Here is a 19,266-nt window from a genome sequence, read left to right as displayed (position 1 = left end):
GCCCATCTCTGGCTGGATATTTCTTCCGTGGTAGCAGGGACCGTATCCTGCCACCTGCCCCTACATGTTCGTGTCTGCCAGGCGTACGATACAGGCTTGTATGGGAAGACAAAGTATTTACCTTTTTGGAATTTATTAGTTCTCCTGATCATATAAATTCCTGTTTTTAGGTTTTATGCAAAGGATTTTGTAAATATTTGTGTACACAGTTTATTTTAAGTTATAGTGGCTTCTCTTTAGAATGTATCAGTTTGCTCTTATTTTACTCTTAGTAACCAGTAACTGTCTCCTCGATCCTTTCTTCCTTTCGTTTAGTGATGGAGTACCCAGTGATGGAAGCTGCCGCTATTACTTCAGGAATCAAGAGACGAGTGAAAGACAGAATTGCAAAGACAAAGTTAAATGTTTCTCTTGCTTCAAAAATCAAAACAAAAATATTAAGTAAGCGCCATTCATCTTTAACTTCACTTACCTTTGGCTCTCTGAAGATTTCGTTCATTCACTACTAAAATGTCAGCTGGTACCTTTTCCATTCACTGTTTCCATGGCCTCCAGCTCCTCTGCTGAGTGGGAGCTAATTTACCCTTGCTGACAGCTGAATTGTAAGCTGTGGCTTTTTTTGAGATGGTTTCTCTGTAGTTTTGGAGCCTGTCCTGGAACTAGCTCTTGTAGACTAGGCTGGCCTTGAACTCACAGAGATCCGCCTCCCACTGCTGGGATTAAAGGCAAGCAGCACAGCCTGGTGGGATGTAAACTTTTAAGGTGGCCATAGCCATTAAATCCTCACTGAATCTTTGTTCCCACTCAGTACTGATTTCACTTGGTCTGACATACTTCAGTAAAAGAGGTCAAGTCTAGATTGCGATCGATTACTAGAAAGGAATAATCTGGGGAGAGGTGAAGATCTCACAGGTCCTGGACAAATCAATCCTTTCATTTGAGGGTTAAGAGAAGGGATTTGGGAGCATAGACATTTTATTGAGTGCGGAGCACAGAAAGATGTGTAAACATTCAGGTTGGTTGCCCTAGCTCCTGTGGGTCTCCAGTGAGCGATGTGGGGTCAGCCTCCCAGCCTGCTTCTCGTCCAGATGGAAGCGGGCAGTTGCAGTCCCCTGACCCCCGTGACCGCTTTGTCTGCAGAGCCACCACTCCCTTGCCCAGCTGCACGCCTCTCTGCTTTTCAGCTTCTCTCTAGCTTTTGTTTCTTCAGCTTCAAAGTTGGGGAATATTTTCTTTCTCTGAAACTATACATGTATTGCCGTTCTTTTCCAACCATCATTTGATATTATAAAGTAAATTGCATTTTTTCTGAAATTATTTTACTAAGGAATGTGCAGTTTTATTAAGGAAAGATAAATTACAAGTTTGGTATTAACTTTTAAAAAATATTGTTGCAGACAATTCTTCTATTTTCAAGATCTCTCTAAAGCACAACAACAGAGCCTTAGCTCGGGCTCTGAGTCGAGAGAAGGAGAACTCCCGAAGAGTCACTACCGAGAAGATGCTATTACAGAAGGAAGTAGAGAAACTGAACTTTGAAAATACCTTTCTTCGCCTCAAGCTAAGTAACTTGGTATGGAAATTGTATTGCTTTGATCTCTGCATTGCAATAGAAGCTTTTAACTACATCAACTACATCATGTAGAAACTTTAACAATGCTTTTAGATTCCAGTCATAAAGAACTGTTGAAAGTCAGCATGCCATGGAAATCCATGCTTAAGGACAGACACCTCCTGGTAGTAGAATAGACATCTTAAGTCTTATTCTAAATGCAAACCAGCATAACACCATAATCAGCAACACTTGGCCGTCCATGCCTTTTAAGTAACGAGCATAGCTCTTGTAGTGAACTGAAGGGCCTCCCACGGGGTCTCTGCCTTCTTCCAGCCTTGCACATCATTGCCTACACACCCACTTCCAACCACAGGCAGACAGCAGTGAGAGCCAGTATCTAGGTCTAAAATGAGAAGAAATTAGCTTAAAATGGAAAAAATGGCCTGTAATAAAGTGATGATTAAATTCCTATTCCTGACCAGCTGTGTTATTTTCCGTGAGATATATGAGTGAGAAAACGGGAAAGCAAATGATCCTTTATAACTGGTGTTGTAAATGTTCAGTGTGTCTGCGTGTGTGCACAGCTGTTTTGACTGTTCACTGCAGTAGCCTTGGAGCTCAGTGTGCGCTCGGCTGACTGCATGGTGTAACCCCAGTAGTCTGGACGCCGAAGCAGGAGGCTTGCCATGAGTTCATGGTGTAACCCCAGTAGACTGGACACTGAAGCAGGAGGCTTGCTATGGATTCAAAACCACTCTCTGCTATGTAGACCAGGCTGGGTTACAGTGTGAGACAATTGTCTCAAAAAATAAGAATAAAGACAACCATTTTTAAAACTGACTCTTCTTATACTGATGCTCTCCATAAATGTGGTATCATTATAACCAACTCCGAATTTTAACTCAAAGGCGTCTTTATTTTGCATGTACAGAATAAGAAGCTTATAGAAATAGAATCCCTTGTGAACAATAATCTGATCACGGCAATCGAAATGAGCAGCCTGTCTGAGGTAAGTGAGCCCCTGTGAGCGGGGCTGTGTGATAGCTGATGGACCAAACCATGGGGCCGTGAGGTAGCTGACGGGAGCCCAGATGAGCCAAACCGTGGGGCATCAGGGCCAGAGCCTTAGGTGTGCAGTGCAAAGAAAGAACAGGAATCTTGCATGATCTGAAAAAAAATTGAAGTTTATGCCCTGGCAATGCTGGAGCATGCGTGGGCCGCCCGTATATGGCGGTTGTGTTGAACTTGTCCATAGTGGGTTTCATGGTCTAAGTTGATGAGGACAACTGACCAGGTCTCTTCCTCAAGAGGGCGCCAGATCTCATTACAGATGGTTGTGGTTGCTGGGAATTGAACTCAGGACCTTTGGAAGAGCAGCCAGTGCTCTTAACTACTGAGCCATCTCTCCAATTATATAAAATAATTTATCATTTTTATAATTGGTTATTGAGATTATTTCATTAAAATCAAATTTTGATTTAAAATAATAAGATTGAATAGCTCTTTGGAACATAATGGCCCACCAGGCATATTTAGAAACAAAGTCTCAGTAGAAAGGTAGCTTTTCAAGTTAGAAAAGAATTTATTTTAAAATAAAAAGACAAATTGAAAATGTACTGGGGTGAAAACCAGAGGCTGATCCTATTGTGTATCAGTCTCTTAAGATAAATTCTAGATGGTTGCATGATTACATAAAACAAACAACAAATGGATGTACAGACTCAGTATAGGAACTGACCTGGAGAAGTGAAAGCAAGGGCTTGGTGAGCTGTGGAGGGGGCGTGTCATGGTTGTCATGGTTGCTGGTGACTTTGGATACTTGTCCCAGGAGCACTGCTTAGCTTATTGTTGTGAATTCTGTGACAACCTTGTCATTGGTCTGTTATAGGCATGTGATAGTGGGGAGAGGGTGTGAGCAGAAGCCAGTGGAGGTAGTGAGCTGGAATTGTACTGTCCAGGCTCTTGGAACTGTTGTCCAGCAGGCAAGCCCAGTCTCTCCTTGTATCACGAGCATACGATGAGGTCTCACACCTACTTCTGTCTTTCGCCCTCGTTTTTAGTTTTCTTTGTTACTTTGTATGTATGGGTGTGGTGGGTACCCACATGCTGTGATGGGGTGTGGATGTCAGAGGACAGAGTTGGTTCTTCCACCAGCTTGTGAGATTTGGTATTGAACCCAGGTCATCAGATCTGTGTGTAAATGCCTGCTGATCTGTCTTGCAAACCCAAAGTAAATACTTCTTTTTCTTTCCAAGTCTTGTTGTGCATATGGAGGTGAGAAGAAACTTTGTGTGGCCGATTCTCTCCTTCTACCTTAACATGATTCCAGGGGTTGAACTCAGGCTATCAGCCTTCCTTGGCAATCCCTTTATGCTGTGATGGCTTAGGCATTGACCTAACTAGAATGCCTGGGAATGAAGAAACAATAGCCACACCAAGTGAAAAGCTGGATTCAGGTGTCCCTTGCATGCTGATGGAGATGTACGACCAGCAGCCCAGACACAGCCCGAGGAGGAGGAAGATTAGCTAATCTAGGTAGCAGGTCTTTGTAGGGGGAGTGGTCTCAGATTGTGGGCATCCCAGACAGTTGATACTTTCTGTGCATGCTGGTTTTAGCTAACAGGAAACCATGTCAACATTCATATTTGAGTCAGTGGAAAGCTTTGCCATTGTTCTGAGCCTCGGGAGACCTGTCATGACTTCTTCCAGCTCCCACCCCTCTACCCACAGTATCTCCTGTTGTTAGACACGTGGTTGTCTTTTCCTGTTGCCTTGGTTAGTGTGGAGTACTTTCCTCTCCTGTATCATAACATTTTTCTCTTTTCTGGATTACTTTGCATCCTTATACAAAAAACTTATTATAACTAATCTTGAAAGCAGCAACAAAAACTACATCCCCTTCTTAGCTCCTGTCTGTGTTACTTTTGAGAGAGTTGTTCCCATACTCCTTCCTCTGGAGTCACAGTCTGGGCTTCTCCATTGCTGCAGCTCTTCAGAAAGTGAGCAGTGGTTCTAGTGTTTCCAGGTCCCAGCTGTTTCGTAGCTGGTCTTAGGGCTCTCCGGAGGCTACACCCCGCAAGCCCTTTCTCCACCTTCTGCTGTTGTTTCAGCCTGTGTTGGTTTCCTTCCCCAGCTGCTTATTTTCAGAGTCCCAGACACAGGTTTCTCTGTTCTGTCTGTACTCATTCCCACTGCGTAATTCTTCCAGTCTTTGTTTAATTACTGACATGTACTGGTAACTCCCAAATGTGTGTTTCCATGCTATATAACACACATGTAGCAGACATTTTGCATATAGCTACAACTATTGTGTGTGTGTGTGTGTGTGTGTGTGTGAGAGAGAGAGAGAGAGAGAGAGAGAGAGAGAGAGAGAGAGAGTATGTATACACATATATGGGTGTATGCATTTGTATTTCTATTTATAGAACACTTAGAAAATTGCCTTAAAAATATCAGGAATGATTATCACTGAAAAGTAAATTTTATCTTTATACTATACTAATTCAATTGTTAAAGGCTAAAGTGCAGAGTCAGTCTGCAGCCGCACACATGCACAGTGCAGAGTCAGTCTGCAGCTGCACACATGCGCAGTGCAGAGTCAGTCTGCAGCTGCACACATGCGCAGTGCAGAGTCAGTCTGCACCACACACACACACATACACGCAGTGAGGGAGCTATTTTGCTATTGTCTCTGTTGGTTTCCTGGTATAGCTTGCTATTTTAATGACAAGGTTGAGATGGTCAACTATTTCACCATTTTCTCTGTTTTACTCACAAACAGTTCCATCAAAGCCCTTTTTTCCTGTCAGCTAGGAAGAGGAAAAGGATCAGTAAGCAAAGCAAGTCCGCGCATCTTCCATTTGCAAGGTAATTGTTTAAAATTTGGTTAGATACTGACTTTTATGTTTCTGCCTTAGAAGATGCTAGGTTGGGCTTCAAGTGTTTTGTTTACTTACATCCTAAACCAGAAAAACAACTGTAGATAGTTTGTACTTTGCTTTGTTGAATTAGACATGTTCATGTGTTACCTGGGCTCGAATGCCCCTGGCTTCATGAAACCCTGTTCTCTTGGTCAGCCTGTGGCTGTGCTACTCAGGTGGAAATGGGAGCTGTGTGTGGTGACTCGTTAAACTCGGTCTTCGGGGCTCTGGGGAAACTTTGTCCCCACAGGCAGATAAACTAAGTTCATCTATAGTAGTTTTACTTTTCTTCTGGCCTCTTTAACATCACGTCTTAACCTGTGAGATTAACTCTCATTTTGGATATTCTCTAAAGTCTTTTCTTGTTTTAATTACTGGTTACAAGTCATCAGAGTACCCAGTTCCAACCCTGACATATTGCACAGTAAACACTGAGGCTGAGTGAGGTGAGCTGAGTGAGAGTGGACAGCAGCGGCCGGAACCTGTGTCTGCGTCACTCGGTGTCTCTGGTGCTTTTATCTGTGTTGAAATATTACAAACCCTGTGTATTACATAGTGCATACATAGTCATGAGCTGCCTTGTGTAAAGGTCTTAGTATGTGTGGGTAGATGCACGTATACTACTCCTGTACATAGCAGAAAATTAGAAGGTGATTTCAAGAAGCATCAGTAGAATTATAGTTGTACATTGGGTAGTTTGATGAAGGGAAACCTTCGCATTGTAATGAAAACATTTAACAGGAAGACGTGTTTAGATATGAAATATCCTATACCACAGGAGAAAAAAGAAGCCTCCTGTCAGATCACTTATCTCGCTTCCTATTTATTTATTCTAGTTCATTCTGTCGATTTATCTATTATCTGTATTGATACCGCTTTCTACCAGTACATTTTATTTTTAAAATAGTAAATTATATTGTCTTGTACTTTTATTTTTTTCAAGCATACACTGGCTGTTAGGCTTTTATTGTTTCAAATATAGTCATATTCAGTCAGGTGTGGTGGTGCCTGCCTGTAATCGCAGCCCCTGAGAGGGTATAGTCAGATTACAGTCGGTACAGTCAGACCAACAAAGGTCCAGACTGAGGGAAACGTCACAAGTTCAAGGCAAGCTAAAAACTAGCCAGAGTTATCTAAGCCCACAGCTGTTTGGTTTTTTTTCCATGCATTCATTATTACAGTGTGTATGCCTTTAGGGTTCCATTAACTTCAGAAAATGATGATGATGATGATGATGATGGTGATGGTGATGAATGGAGAACAAAGTATTACAGCAGAATTGCATCAAAAACGTCACCTGACGTCACCTCCTCGCTCTCAGGACAATCTTTGTCCTTACGCCAGTGTGACTTGGAAGTATTGCTTCCCAAGAAAGATAACCAGAATACATGTGTCTCCAGTTATTCAGAACGAACTTCTTCTAGTGTTGATGTTCATCCTAAAGGTAGGATTGTTTTAGAAACTTTATGTAGTTGTTCATCAGACTTTCTTGAAGACAACAATGTCTAAAAAGCTCATGAGTTGGTGTCTTAGTTCCGGTTTCGATAGCTGTGAAGAGACACCTGACTAAGGCAACTCTAATAAAGGAAGACATTTCACTGAGGAGGTTAGCTTACGGTTTCAGAGGATTAGTCCATTATCATTGTGGCATGGCAGCTGGAGAAGTAGCTGAGAGTTGTCTTGTAGACAACAGGAAGTGAACTGTGTCACTGGGCTGTATTTTGAGCATAGGAGACCTCAGAGCCCACCCCCACAGTGATACACTTCTTCCAACAAGGCCACACCCTGAGACTATGGGCCAATCATGTTCAGACTGCCACAGTCAGCCAGGTCTCTTGCATTTACTAACTTGTACTTTCCAACTTCTAACATTTAAAACTGCTGGTGAAAATTTCAACTAGAAGAAAGAAGTTCCACAAATGTCACATCCTCTGAGACCTAAGACTGTTAGTCTGGAAGCAATCTTGAAAAATTAGCAAGACTAAGACTTCCACTTTGTTTATCATGATTTGAAAAATACTACTACATTGATTTAGTCTTATCTAATCCTTTTTGTGGATCTGAAAAGTGGGGCTGTAGATGGATATAGTGACTTTTTTAATCACAACCAGTTACTGATTATGATGATAAGTTTTAGTTGCCAATCTGAAATAATCTAGAGGCCCTGGAGAGGTGATCTCAATGAGAGATTTCCTGCGAGGAGGGTTGTTTTGGTTGTATTGAGTTGGGAAGACTCCTCCCCTATAGGTGGCGCCATTCCCCAGGTAGGCAATGCTTGACCTTTCAAGTGGAGAAGGCAAGCTGAGTGCAAGTGATCCTCCATTGACTCTTCTCGGTACGTAAGGGGGTACATATGGCACTTGCGTTTCAGGTTCCTGCCGCTTTGATTTCCTGGCGAGGGTGAACTGTGCCAACAACTGTGAGTTGAATAAACTCCCCTAAGTGCTAGTGTCTGTTTAGTCAGAGCACCAGAAACGAGACTGATCGTGCTGATGAGCTTGATCCTGACTCACTGAGAAGACATTCCATTTACACGTCTTCCTGATTGAGGGGCCTAGACTGTAGTCTGCTTGCTCACAGATTGGCTGGAGATTTTCAGACTGGATCACAGAACCCTAACTGTTGAGCTCAGAGCCTGCTGATAAACATTAACTAGGATAATGGAGCGCTCCCACATCCCCCCTTTACCTCATATCCATGAGAATGGATACAGCCGCACCTTTCTCAGGACTAGGATGGGGTGTGCCCAACAGTGGCGCCAGCACAGCTTCTAGGAACTCCCGCTACCGTGGCTAACTGTGGTCAGAGTGAGTTCTGCATAGTACAAGGATCTGTGAAGAACGGCTTAGCAGAAGTCCTCTCGGCAATAGCCAAGTATGTTTTGTTTACTGTAGCATACTTACTTTTCTATTTCTTTATTTTGCAGAAAGCCGTGATGACTCAGACCAAAGCCCTAAGAGTTCTCTGAGTGAGATGAAAACTGCGCCATCTTCCTGCCTCAGCAGGGAAAAACCGTCACTTAACAATGTGACTGAGAGGAGAAAGCGCGGGTCTTCTGCAGAGAACCCGCACGGCACAGACTCAGGTTACCCACAGATGTCTAGTCCAGAGTTCACCTGGGACGTTGAGATAAATGGTTGTGCTAGTGAAACCAGTAGTAAAATGCAAAGAGAAACACAGTGTTCTCCCCGCTTCCCTTCTGAGGCTGCCAGCGACCCTCAGACACAGCCCACGGCCACAGTGCTGAACACCCATGGGTTTCTGTTGTAAGAATCTGTGTACGAAAACGCCGACATGGATTTAACCACCAGTGAAGTGAACAAAATCATTGTAATTTCAAAATGCAATAAAAATCAAAGGAAGAAAAAGACAGATTGTGGAAAGGAAGCGTTCAGAAAAGTTAAAGATGCAAGCTCTGACAAAAGGAGAGAAAGAGCCAAGAGAAAATGTAAAGGTAGTTCAGAAATGGGTGCAGAGGGAAAGACGGAAAACGGACCTGAAGGAGGCTTTGTTGTCTTAGGTGGCAGAGGGGACTCGGAAGATCCAAATTGTATTGCTGGTACTGAGCCACCTCAGGCAAACATGCTAAAGGAAATAACCCTCCCAAGCAGCTTGGATCAAGAGACCATCCAAAATAAAAAGAGGAAGCAAAGACGTATGACAGGCGAGCAAGAGGAAACACACCCTTTCTCTCCATGTTCAGTCAGATTCCTTCAAGGTAGTGAGTTTGATCAATGTCAGAACGCCCCGCATTGTAATAGAAATAAGCCTTCTCGACAGACATTTGTGATTCGTAACTCAGAAAAGGATCATTTATATCCAAACCAGAAGGACGAAGAGACCAGTTCTGAAAAGCTAGACGTTGCGAATGAATTCCATAGAGCTGATCTTTCCACGAAAGATAACAAAACTGTATGCGACTTTGAGACCCAGACTATGTTGGACTTGAAAAAGTTGATCAGTGCGCAGCAAATTCAGTCCAAGCTAAATAATCCTAAGCCGAAAATAAATCGGAGGACAAAAATAATTTCTAGTATGAACCAAATATATGAGGATACTGACAAAGACGTCCCCCTCCAAACCCCAGCGAGTAAAGAGTCCACCCGTGCAGCCGTCAACGCTGCAGAAGAGTTAGAAGCACCTCCACTTGTCGCAAGAAACAATGGAAGCTTACATGACTGTCGGGCACAGAATGTTCTGGATCTGTCCAAGCAAACCACCAGTGTGCACCCTGCTCAGATAGAGTCCCATGTTAGCAGGATCCCCAGGCACAAGGTAAATCGCAAGACAGAAGTGATCTCCAGGGTGAATAATTTTAGTAATGACGGAGGTGGTCATTGTTCAGAAATGGACAAGTCTTTCTTACCTCAAAAGGATAAAGACATCCCCAGAACCTTAAAGGATTTTAGTCAGTTTGAAGTGCCTGCCATTTGTAACAAAGATAGTGCAAAGTTATGTGAGTATAAGACTCACACACTCCTGGGGATGAGAGCGCACGACCATGAGATGCCACCTGCTAGTCACAAGGACTCAAAAGAAGATAAGAAGCCTAGACAAAAGGCACTTCGAAAGACAGAAATAATTTCTAAAACCAACCAAATGCATGAAAATGATGAAGGAAGTGTGCATGACCCATTAAATAAGAAGGTCTGCCAGAAGGTCAATAAATCAGAAATTGTTTCTCAAATGAGCCAGATACATGAGAATACTAACGCAGACGTGAATGGTTTTAAGAGCTGTGTCAAAGACCAAGTTGTTATGAGTTCCTACTCTGCAGGAATCAAGAGTAATAAAGAGGGAAATGGTGAGCCAATCCCAGATCCGTGTGTACTAGTTAAAAAGCAGAGAGACTTTGCAGGCAGAGCAGAGAACATCTTGACAGGAGGGAAGAGCGAACATTCTTCGCAGCTTCCAGGTTCCTCACAGCAGTCTGTCGCCTTGGAGTCTGGATCACACCAGGGCCAGACCGGAACAGATGCTTGTCCCAGAGAGCCCACTAGCCCGCATAAGAGCCAGGAAGAGAGCGCTGTGCTTACTGCCAGCTCTGTGGGCGTGGCCAAAGGAGGAAGCTGCCCAGCCAAAAGAGGAGATAGAGTGAAGTCCAAATCAAAGAAAAGAAAGAGGCCCCTAGCTCTTCCTTCAGATACCCATGGGGCGGTGGAAATGACAGCCAGCACTGACCACACAAAGTCAGGCGACTCCCAGCAAGCCGATAAGGAAAACTACTTGGAGGATGGGAAAATTGCCAAGAATAAACCGTACTTCTGCCCAAAGGCGTTGAAACCTTTGTCTCAGATGCGCTCATCTAACATAAAGAATTCTTCCTTCTACGACATGTGGGAGAGCTCACTGCCTCTGACGTCTTGTAAAACTCTGCTGGTGGAAGGAAGTTCCTTCCTGGAGAGTGCGGACATCTTTCCAGCAGGTGGGCCTGCTCCTGAGAAGACAAAGGAGAAGACTCAGAAAAGCTGCCGCAGAACACAGAAGTCCGGAATAGGTAGGCCAAGGTTTTAGAGTTATGTTCTTTTCACTTGACCACTGGTGTATTTTCTGTTGAAATGGGCAATTTTGCAAAAATTTTAAAGCAGTATATGACTGCACATATAGAAACAGAAGAAATGAAAGGTTTGTCCGTTGAGAAGAGTAACAGATTCTCTTGCACATTTGCATCTAAAACCTGATTCAGGCTTTACTAGGCTTTATCTAATGATGGTGTTGGGCGGATCGCACCCCTCTTCGTGTGTCGGAAGGGGATTAAAGGTCGTAAATGCTTGTGGTGGTTAATTGCACTGAATTTATTCTAGGGAGGGAAACTGCGAGTTTGGGAAGGTGGGGCTCGGTCCAGCTGCCTTCAGTTCGTGTGGTCAGAGCAGCAGTAAGACTGCTCCTCCCCGCAGGGTTGGCACACAGAGATGTAAGGGTTGCCGCGCAGTGTGCGGGAAGTCGTTTATAAAGCAGACAGTGAGCTGCAGAGATGATCATGTAGGTCGTATTGTAGACTCTGATGGGTTGTCAAGACTTTCAGCATTAGTGTTTACTTTTGTTTAACCCTGCTTATAAAAATAATAGTTATTACCAATAACCAAATACAACGATGGGAAAAAATTTGCTGAAACTGGCTCTCACCATTTACCATTATGGATCTTTAAACATATACTATAATAATGCTTTATATAAAACTACTTACCCACTTCTTCCTGAAAGCCCAGTCATAAATATTTTCTTTGTCATCAGAGAATTTGTAAGATTTTGTAGCATTAGACATTTGTATGTAAAAGTTTTTCTACTTGGGACCAACATTTCAGTGTGCCTATACAACACCGGACTTTACAGGCTAAGGCTAGTCTAGATAAAAGGGGCCCTAGGTAAAAGAGTCACAAGAGTCCAGGTGGTAGGATATGTTAGAAAAATAACTCCTCTTTGTCTGCCCCAAGGTGACACTCACACCGAGTAGCCAGAGCTGTGTGTGTGAATGAGTGTGCAGAGATTGCTGTAGGTTTAGGAAGGGTTGAACATGAAGAACTTTTATGTTTTAGAGCTGCAACATTGTAGCCCTTGTTAGTGGTGTGCTGGCTAGTTTTACTTCAGCGTGATACAAGCTAGAGTCAGTTGTGCGAGGGACTCCCAGCTGAGAAAATGCCTTCTGTAGGCAAACCTGTAATGCAGTTTCTTGATTAGTGATTGATGGTGAGGGCCCAGTCCGTTGTTGTTATTGGTAGTGGCCTCCCTGGGCTGCTGGTCCTGGGTCCTATAAGAAAGCAGGCTGAACAAAGAGGAGCAAGCCAGTAATCAGCGCCCTCCATGGCCTCTGCATGTGCTCCCGCCTCCGTGTTCCTGCCCTGAAGCCTCCCGTGATGGACTGTGAGTGAAGTAGGCCCTGCCCTGCCCTGCCCTGCCCAAGGTGTTTATGACCGGGGTCTCTGTCACAGTAGTGAGAACCCTAAGTAAGTAAGCCCGTTTTCCTCACAAAATGAATTTTATGTCTTAAAATGTGTTCTCTTTGCTAGGCCAACTGTATTTATTTACTTCATACTTATTTCCATATCTTTATATATGCTTTTACAAATATTTGTGAAAATATTCCTTTCAGGTAGAGGACTATTCCCAGACTTGGTGGACACCAGTTCTGTGACAAGCAAGCCCGCTAACCCCGAGAACGGGTCAGAAGAGCAGGCTGCAGAGCAGACGAGAAGGAAAAGGCAGTGTGCCCCTCTCAACCTGAGAGAGCCGAACCTCGTAAGGCAAGTGTGGCAGGGCTTGTCACTGTACTTCGAGAAGCGCTGGGCCTGTATTAGTGTTGAACACTCCTGAAACATGTTCATGTGTACGCAGGATGAACTTGGGAGAGATGCCATCAAAATGAAACTTCTTCTCCTTTCTCTTTCAGCTCTGGTTTTAAATTAAATTAGTTTCAGTTAATTTCCATCTTACTGCTGTCATTTTAGAAACTTTAATTGGTAGCTATATTTTTTTATATTTGTTGAAATACAATTTACCAACCACTGTTTTCATAGCTATTACCCACATTTATTTCCTGCGTTGCTCCCTGGAAGTCAGTGTGGCTTATATTTCCTCTGGTTCCGAAGAGAAACAATTTTTTTTCTTAATTTTTTTCACTGTAAACATACACTAGCAAAGAAAGACTTTTAGCCACTTTACCCAGTCCTGTCCCACCCCCACCCCCACCCCCAGCTTTAGTAGTTTTCGACAATGTGCTGGGTTTGATTCAGCTGTGCATCTAAAGCAGGTCTCTGATACTGAGTGATTTCATTCACACAACACTTTTGTATTTGTCTTTAAAGAATAAGGTTTATCTGGGGCCGGAGAGATGACTTCAGCAGTAAAGAGCTAGAAGACACAGGAGGACCTTAGTTCAGATCCCCAGAAATCACGTGCAAGTCAGGCGGGGCAGCGTGCGCCTGCCTGTCCTCCCAGCCCTGGAGAGGGAGGGGCAGACAGCAGGGTCCCCGTGCTTGCTGGCCAGCCGGTCTAGCGAATCTAAGTTCAGTGGGAGACCCTAGATCAGAGAGAGCCAGCTGAGGAAGGCATCTTGACACTGACGTCCATCTGGGCTCTACACACGCACAGGCACACGCACATGTGCACACTCATATGTATGCACTCTCCCTTTCTCCCTCTTACATACACGCACGCATGCACATACACGTGCACACTCAGGAATTTCTTAACGAAGTTACCGCATTAGGATGCAGCAGAACTGGGTTACAGCTCAGGGTAGACTTTGCCCTGCTTGTATGAGACTATAGTTCACAAAACTCTATAAATTCTTACTGCCTTCTAATAACCACTCTTTGCACATTTCCTTCATTCCCATAAAGATACCCCAATGACTGTTGACATTGTTTTGTTCAGAAATCTCAGGTTTTTAAAACTAAGTCAAGTAGCCTTTCTCATAAAATCAGTTTTTTCTCAAAATTCTCAAAAAAATCCTATTGTGTACAAATATTTTTCGTAAGCTGGAGAAAATGATCACAAAATGTCCTTTGGGTCATTTCAGTGTTTGCTCCTCCTGTCAAACCCTGATGATTCTGTCTGGCGTTTCCAAGCAGGAACCAGCAGGTGGCAGTACTCCACGGAGGGTGAAATGGGAAGGGCGGGCCAAGGGGTTTTTACAACTTAGCTTTTTTGAGATGTACACTGTGTCTTTTGGGGACATACTATATGTTGCCCCCATTTTGAAGTGCACAGAATCATAGGTTTTTAAATGCGCACAGATAAGGGATGCAGGGCATACTTGAGTGTGTGAGCCCTTGCAGTGGATTCAATTCTGAACACCACCAAGAAAACCCTCTCACAAGTATGTACAGCCACTACCACAATCAATTTAGAACATTCCCTTATCCGAGAGGAATCCTGTCCTCTGTGCACCTTCTAGCTGGAGTTAACTGTTCTACTTCCTAGTGGTAGCCACCTCTGTTCTGGACATGTGTGAGCACAATCGTATCTAGTCGCTGAGACTGGCTTACTCCGCTAGCACGGGGTTTTCTGGGCTCCTCCATGTGGTAGATGAGCAAGCATTCGTCCTGTGCTCTATGAACAGCGTTTTGCTGTGTGTCCAGACCACAGTTCCACTCCCCCATTATGGGGGTTGGACCGGACCTTTGTTCATTTCTCTTCCCTGTCGTTCCCGCTGTCAGGAACGATGCGGTCGGGAAGGTGGTGTGTAAATGTTTTAATTTCTCTTTGATCTTACACCCAGGCTGGAAATTGTGTACTGAGCTAGACTGTTTTACATTGCTACCCTGTGTTAGAATCCAGTTCCTTCACTCTCATCGCCTGTTTGGCTCTCTGGGTCTAGCCTCTCTGTGAAGCTCTGGTGAGCAGGGTTGCCGAGCATCTCTCCGTGTACGCACTGGCCAATTGCACACGGCTCATGGCCTTTCTCTGCATTAGGACTCCTCTGCGCCCTGTGTTTCGTTCAGCCTCTGTTTCTCCTTAGCCTACCCCACCTGCCGGTTCCCTAGTCCTTTTGTTCTCCGGGCACTTGAAGATCGCAGGTCAGTTATTTTGTTAGAATATCCACAAATTGAGGCTTGGGGATTGTCCCTGTTTGTTCTCATAATTACACGCGTGATGCATTTGTGAATGAGTTCCACGCGAAAGACACATCCTTGGCGCAACACGTCAGGGCTTCGCGATGTCGGTCTGTTCCACTAGCAGGGAAGGCTTATCTTGATCTGACCTGCTGGGCTTCAACTGTGAAAATTTTATTTTTTCCTTAAGGATTGGGAAAGATGCTTTGAGTCCATACATCCTTTTCCTCAAAATTTTGCTTAGTGATTTTAATATTTTTAGTAGGGTTTGCTTGAAATCATTCCAGTGTGGTGCTTGAGAGCATCGCTGAGTTTCTGTTCTGCTGCTTCTCTGAGGAACTCGTGTCCTTTCTTTCTTAATATTGACACGGTGAGGCGAACCAATAGCCGCTGTTATAATCTAGTTGGAATCCAACGTGGTCCATCTTTACTTCGTTACTCACGTGATCCCAACTCTGGCATCGGGAGCCCTCAGAATTGCTTCTGATTTCCATCAACAGTCTTCCTCTTCTGACCGGTCCATTGCTTTCTGACCACACAGGTGTTCAGTCATCATAATGTTCTTCCTGCCCTGGCCTGGGATCAGATGATGCCCTCCGTGTGCTCATGACTGACACTGTGTAGTACTGTCTTCCTGTCTATTCTGCACAGCATCACCGTAAATCTAGCTGCTGAGAAGACAGCACCTACTATCACTTCTCAGACTCTGGGCATGGCTTCATGGGGGTTCGGCTTAGGGCTTTATAGTACCACAATCAGGGTGTCAGAGAGACTGGATCTTCTCTGAGGATCTCCTAACAGATGTTGTCGGGAGACTTTCCTCATCTTGATCTTGGCCCTGGGCTGTTCTCACTTCCAGCCTCCCTCGCCCACAAGGCTCAGAGCTATAGAAAGTCTACAGCAGAACCTTCCGGTGAGATCGTCTTTTCTGTGAAATGTGCTCTCAGAAGTGAGACGACCTCTCTCTCACCCTTGTCACCCCATGGCTGGGCACAAATCACTGTTCCTCCTGTCACCAACTAGAAGGGCTTACATAAAGGCATGACTGCCAGTAGAGGGGATTGTGGGTGGTGTCCTGGCTCAAGTCCATCTACCCAGGGATTGTGGCTAGGCCCTCTCACAGACAGCACTAGGAAGCATATGTATCTCTGTTAATCCAGTGTTGGTGACGCAGCTTCCCCGGGGGATGCACCCACACATCTACTCACATCCGATAGGAAGCCCACAACAGACAGGTACCACCAACGTCCAACTTGATGGACCAGTCAGTTTGAGTGGGGTCACTTATAGGAATGTGCTTATACGGGTAAGGGGTTACTTACAGAGGAGAAATGACCCAGACACAGCTGCATCACCAAGCCCACCGAGCATGGGTGAAGCCCACAGAGCTGGGAACCAGGAGCTCCCTGAGCAGCCTGCAGTTAGCTCAACAGGCTGGAGAGAGTCCTTTAGGTGCCTCAGCTGGTCTAACCCTTCCAGACAGCTCAGCTGGTTTCTGCTTGCAGGCGCTGTGGTCTCAGAGTCTTTGCAGCTCGGCTGATCTGCGAGTCCTTTTTGAGGCTTAGCTTCCTTCCATCTGAGTGAGACTCTCCGTTTTTATTGCTTACTCCAATGTCACGGTTCTCAACCTTCCTAATGCTGTGACCCTTGAATATAGTTCCTTGTGTTGTGGTGGCCCCCACACCATAAAATTATTGTCATTGCTACTTCATACCTGTAATTTTGCTACTGTTATGAATCATAACATGAAGATCTGTGTTCTCCAATGGTCTTAGGTGACCGTGTGGAAGGCCATTCGACCCCTGCGCTAAGGGTCGTGGCCCACAGGTGAGAACTAATGGATCTGCTCAGTTTCAGGAACTTCCTGAAGCTGTTTTGAGTCATTTATCTTCCTGTTTAAGGAGCCTGCAGGATGGAGTGTTCTAATCTCAGAGGAAACTGATACACCATCCACATAGACATATGCTTTTATATTTCTGTATGTTGTGTGTAATGGAACCAGGATATATTAGAGTTGATCTAATACCTCTGGTTTGAATTCAATACCACAGGGCTCGTTTTAGCATTCCCTTTTGCTTAATTTGTAATTTCTCAATCAGTGAGAAGCCTAGTTCTCATTATCTGAAAGTGTTTGCTTGTTTGTTCAATTCTAGCACATAATTTCATAACTGTTATCTCGTATCCCCATTAGAAGCACTTCACCACCTGGGTTGATGTATAATTCTTTGCCTTAGATTAGATGGTTTCATAAACCAGTGAGGTTCAGCCACACTGCCTCTCTTTATCGTCCCAATGTGCGTTCCCACCAGACCTGGGGGAGAGCACCCACAACCGTAACAGAATGTCCTGTCGTATTTACAGTTGGTGCCAGCAGTAGGTGAGAAGCTGTCACCCTGGCCCTGCCCCTGACATTCTGGGGTCCTGGCCCAGGTGTTCTCTGTCCTCAGCTCTTACTTCTTCTCTGACCGATCTTCCTTATATTAAAAGTGCTGCAGGGAAATCTATGTGTGTGTGTCCATCTGTCTTCCCTGTCTGGTCTTTGTCTCAGAAAGACAGTTGTTCTGATTTAATGTGAAATCGTGGTTATATATTCACTATGGTTTGTGGATTTTACTGTTAACATGTCTTCTTTTCATTTTCAATGCTCTGCAACTTAAAAGATATTTTTAAAATACGTTTGTTCCATCCGCTCCTGCAGTCCAGCCCTCGAGTGCGGAGGTGTCTGCGGGAGACGGACACATCTGCCGTGTTCTGTTTCCACAGCTGCGCTGTTATCACTCAGTGTTTCCCTGAAAACATTGTGATCTTTGTTTAAAATCTGTATCAAGTTCAATTACTCAGAGTGGTAGCGTCATTGTCTCTGGAGATGAGTTACGGAGAGAAGGGACCTGCTCCCTGCCTGCCTTTTCTGTCTTTTCATGTTGAGGCTATACACATACATTTCATGAAAAGCACACACACCTTACACGTGTGCATGCACACACAATGTAGAGAAGAGATTAACCCCACCCACAGCACTGTGGAGCAGGGTCAGCCCTCTTTCTGAGAACACAGGAACGTGGGTGAAATACTGAAATGGAAAAATCAACTGGACGTTTTAGCGAACACTAATGTAGAAAAAGACTCAGATCAGAGTGAGGTGAGAAGGATCCCAGAGAGGTAGATGGTTTAAGGAAACCACTCTGGAAATGTTTTTTTTTTTCTCAGTTCTTCCAGAAAAAAAGATAATTAGCGTGGAATCATTATTGCTAATCTTGCCTTTTCTTTTCTTTTGCAGCAAGATGAGAAGATAAAGGAGATATGAATCCTAGCTTTTCTGAGTTCTCAAAGCACAAGTCAGAACAGAAGCATAACAAAGATCAAGACATGAGACATGAAGGAGTATTGTGTTTGGTTTTTACGTGAAGAAGTGTTCTGTTGTTTTCTTTTCTATTTTGGGGGACTTTCCTGGATTATTGTTTGTCTATACTTACATTGAGGTGTGTGTGCATCCAATAACTGTATTTTAAATAGGAAACTTTTTTAAAAAAGCATTGGCCATCACATAACTTGTTAATTTAAATTTTTACTGAACATCATTTAGCAGTTCAACTTTTAGCCAAATAAACACGCTTGCATTGGTCATCTTGTGCAGCAGGGTACCTTGCCTTTTGTTTTGAGCCGTTGAGTAGACATGAAGATGAAAGAGGGTGTGAACGTTATTGCCTGTTACCGTTTCCTCCGCCATGCTGATTTCAGGAGTACTCGTTAGCCGTCAGCTTCTTGATCACTTCCGCCGTCTGTAGTCTTAGCGCCCAGGCCGTGGTAGCTGTCATGCAGCAGACAAACCCTGGGCCTGTTGTGAGTGTCTTTCCCGACTAGCGAAGGTGGGAAGAGCAGCCCCGTCCCACAGACTGGGGTCACATGTGCACTGGGCACCAACGTGAACCTTGTTTCCTGACTGTGGCTGAGATGGGACCCCGACCTCGCGTGCCTGTTCCGTGCCTTCTCCACCATGGTGGCTCTGATCCCTTCCAGCTGCAGCCTGAAGAAACCCTCACTCCCTTAAATCACTATGTGTCAGGGATTTGTGCCTGTAACCAGGAAAGGAGCCAACATCCTAGTTCTCCAGACCTTACTTAAATCTTATCTATGTTTTTAATGTATCTGCTTTTGTCTGTGTGAGGACAGAGGGGGGCACTGCCTGTGTAGGTAAGAGAGCGCCATTGAAGCCTGAGTTACAGGCCGGTGTCAACTG

The 19,266-nt window shown here is 44.4% G+C and overlaps 1 protein-coding gene across 1 annotated transcript; it reads left to right on the top strand.

Moving 5' to 3' along the window:
- Positions 1–315: 315 nt before the first annotated feature.
- Positions 316–18,658, top strand: Sgo2 (shugoshin 2). Its single transcript, XM_050159294.1, is given in 8 exon segments — positions 316–441; positions 1,398–1,573; positions 2,487–2,564; positions 5,337–5,422; positions 6,672–6,919; positions 8,402–10,972; positions 12,566–12,720; positions 18,311–18,658. Coding segments are annotated over 8 exon segments (3,450 nt in total). The 5' UTR covers positions 316–317; the 3' UTR covers positions 18,323–18,658.
- Positions 18,659–19,266: the final 608 nt, after the last annotated feature.

The sequence above is a fragment of the Alexandromys fortis genome, unplaced genomic scaffold, assembly GCF_014885135.2.
Source record: "Alexandromys fortis isolate MF-2015 unplaced genomic scaffold, M_Fortis_MF-2015_v1.1 scaffold_65, whole genome shotgun sequence".
Taxonomy (NCBI): domain Eukaryota; kingdom Metazoa; phylum Chordata; class Mammalia; order Rodentia; family Cricetidae; genus Alexandromys; species Alexandromys fortis.
The sequence above is the reverse complement of the archived record's forward strand: the minus strand, read 5'-3'. Positions and strand labels throughout refer to the sequence as shown.